This window comes from Talpa occidentalis, unplaced genomic scaffold (assembly GCF_014898055.3).
Source record: "Talpa occidentalis isolate TD23 unplaced genomic scaffold, MPIMG_talOcc4v2.1 talOcc4.2, whole genome shotgun sequence".
NCBI lineage: Eukaryota > Metazoa > Chordata > Mammalia > Eulipotyphla > Talpidae > Talpa > Talpa occidentalis.
In genome coordinates, this window is record NW_023602073.1 from 17,579,673 (window position 1) to 17,582,121 (window position 2,449).

The window sequence follows — 2,449 nt, forward strand, 5'->3', positions numbered from 1 at the left end:
GTGGATGGCGCACAGGTTGGTGTCCTCGAACAGCCCCACCAGGTAGGCCTCGCACGCCTCCTGCAGCGCCATCACGGCCGAGCTCTGGAAGCGCAGGTCGGTCTTGAAGTCCTGCGCGATCTCGCGCACCAGCCGCTGGAACGGCAGCTTGCGGATCAGCAGCTCGGTGGACTTCTGGTAGCGGCGGATCTCGCGCAGCGCCACGGTGCCCGGCCGGTAGCGGTGGGGCTTCTTCACGCCGCCCGTGGCCGGCGCGCTCTTGCGGGCCGCCTTGGTGGCCAGCTGCTTGCGCGGCGCCTTGCCGCCGGTGGACTTGCGAGCGGTCTGCTTCGTGCGAGCCATAATACTAGGTTGCAAACAATGGTTACAAGTGGAAGTACAAGTGTTCCTGCTCTTATTTATAAAGGTAAAGAGCTCCTGATTGGTCCGAATCTTCAAATTCCGCGCGCTCTGAGTTAAGTACTTGGTTAAGCCTTGTGATTGGCTGTTAGGTCTGTCTTTAGAAAATCTTGACCTATTGAAGTGTTTTATTCTCCTCGGTCCTTTATTCACTCTGCTTTTTATGCTTCACATATATTTTCATTGATTCTGTTCTACGCCCTTTGTTCGGGGTTTATCATGGAAAGAGATGAACGTTACGCCGTTCCTCAACTGTCTCAAAATTCACATTTGAAGGTGTTTGAGCCAGTCGAATTCGTCCTGTATCGTTCTCATACCTTCTGGTTTGGAAAACATTTTTTTCTTAGCAGTGCAAGCCTTTATTCCATAATTCCGAGCCCTCCAACAAACGCTGGCATCATGTCCAGATTTTATTTCTAAGGAACATGAAAATCGCACCGCTGCTGAAATTTGATTCTTCAAAATATAAATGCCGTTTTGATCAGATCTAACTGTAAATACAAGTAGCATACATTTGAAAATATTCAAGTGTTTAGTTACTTTCTGTTCTTAGTCCCAGAATTAGTTATCCGGTAATGCAGCTTGGCAAAATGCTAAAGAATCATAAATTTGTATCAGGCTTTTGTTCCCTTAGGTCGGATCTAGGGAGTAACAGGTTTTACAAATATACACTATTGACAGGATGCTCATTTTTCACACTGCTGTGAAAACAAAAATTTTTTTTTCTGAAGTAAGAGAAAGCATGTAGGGTAACTTTCACAAACAGCCAATCAAACAGTAGTCTTGAATTCACCTTATTTGCATTAAAAGTTACACTGGCTCATTTGCTCCAATCAGAGCTCGAGATAGCTTAAGCCCTATTTGCATAGAAGCCCTACAAAAATAGGGTCAGCTTTAAGACAAAACACGCATTCTGCTGGGTTTTAGCTGAAACTCTGCACCATGCCTGAGCCTGCCAAGTCCGCGCCCGCGCCCAAGAAGGGCTCCAAGAAAGCGGTGACCAAGGCGCAGAAGAAGGACGGCAAGAAGCGCAAGCGCAGCCGCAAGGAGAGCTACTCGGTGTACGTGTACAAGGTGCTGAAGCAGGTGCACCCCGACACGGGCATCTCGTCCAAGGCCATGGGCATCATGAACTCGTTCGTCAACGACATCTTCGAGCGCATCGCGGGCGAGGCGTCCCGCCTGGCGCACTACAACAAGCGCTCGACCATCACGTCGCGGGAGATCCAGACGGCCGTGCGCCTGCTGCTGCCCGGGGAGCTGGCCAAGCACGCCGTGTCCGAGGGCACCAAGGCCGTCACCAAGTACACCAGCTCCAAGTGAGCGCGCTCCTATTTTACCCTCAACCCAAAGGCTCTTTTCAGAGCCACTCAATTCTTTCCTATAAAAAGCTGTAGTACTGACTGCATAATACCAAGGGAGGAACCTCCCAGATTTGGGCTAGTATTTATCTTAAAAAAAAAAAAAGCTGCATATAATTTAGGGTGCAGGCCACAGGGTTGGGGTGGTTTGTGAGGCTTCACCAGAGAGTTGGGGGGGGGGGATTAGTGAGAGGGTTCAGTAAAAGGCAGAACGGGCAGACTGACTGAAACTGCTGGGAGGAGTATCCAAGGGAGACAAGAGGGCTGTGCCATCTGTTTTGCTTCCCTGGCAAGGAATGGAACTCGCGCTGCAATGGCTGGCAATAGGTTGGTAGCGATATCTTCAATTCCTGTGCCATCAGAGGTGACTTACCCTCATTCCTGTTTATTTTTTTCACTTCACTAAAGAGTCAGTGAAGAAAAATAAGCACTGACCAGAAAGTACTTTTCTTTCAAAAGCAGGATGATCTGTTGGAAATTCAAACGGTAAATTAACGCAAGTTGCTTTTGCCAATGTGTTGAACTGGGAGTTGGATGTTGGCATAAACTAATACCCTTGAGTACTTTCTATGGACTAGAGATGACATGGGCCTGAGTGTGACCTGAGTATGTGGATCACATTGTTTAACAGAAATAGGGTATGTCTTTTCTGATCACATGAGAAGAAGGAGTTACGAAGAAAACAGTGA

General features: G+C 48.3%; 1 protein-coding gene across 1 annotated transcript; it reads left to right on the forward strand.

The window, feature by feature from the left end:
- The first annotated feature begins 1,289 nt into the window (after nucleotides 1-1,289).
- Nucleotides 1,290-1,770, forward strand: LOC119251845 (histone H2B type 1-C/E/F/G/I). Its single transcript, XM_037519140.2, has one exon. It carries the CDS (start codon nucleotides 1,342-1,344, stop codon nucleotides 1,720-1,722), a length of 381 nt encoding a protein of 126 aa, XP_037375037.1. The 5' UTR covers nucleotides 1,290-1,341; the 3' UTR covers nucleotides 1,723-1,770.
- Nucleotides 1,771-2,449: the final 679 nt, after the last annotated feature.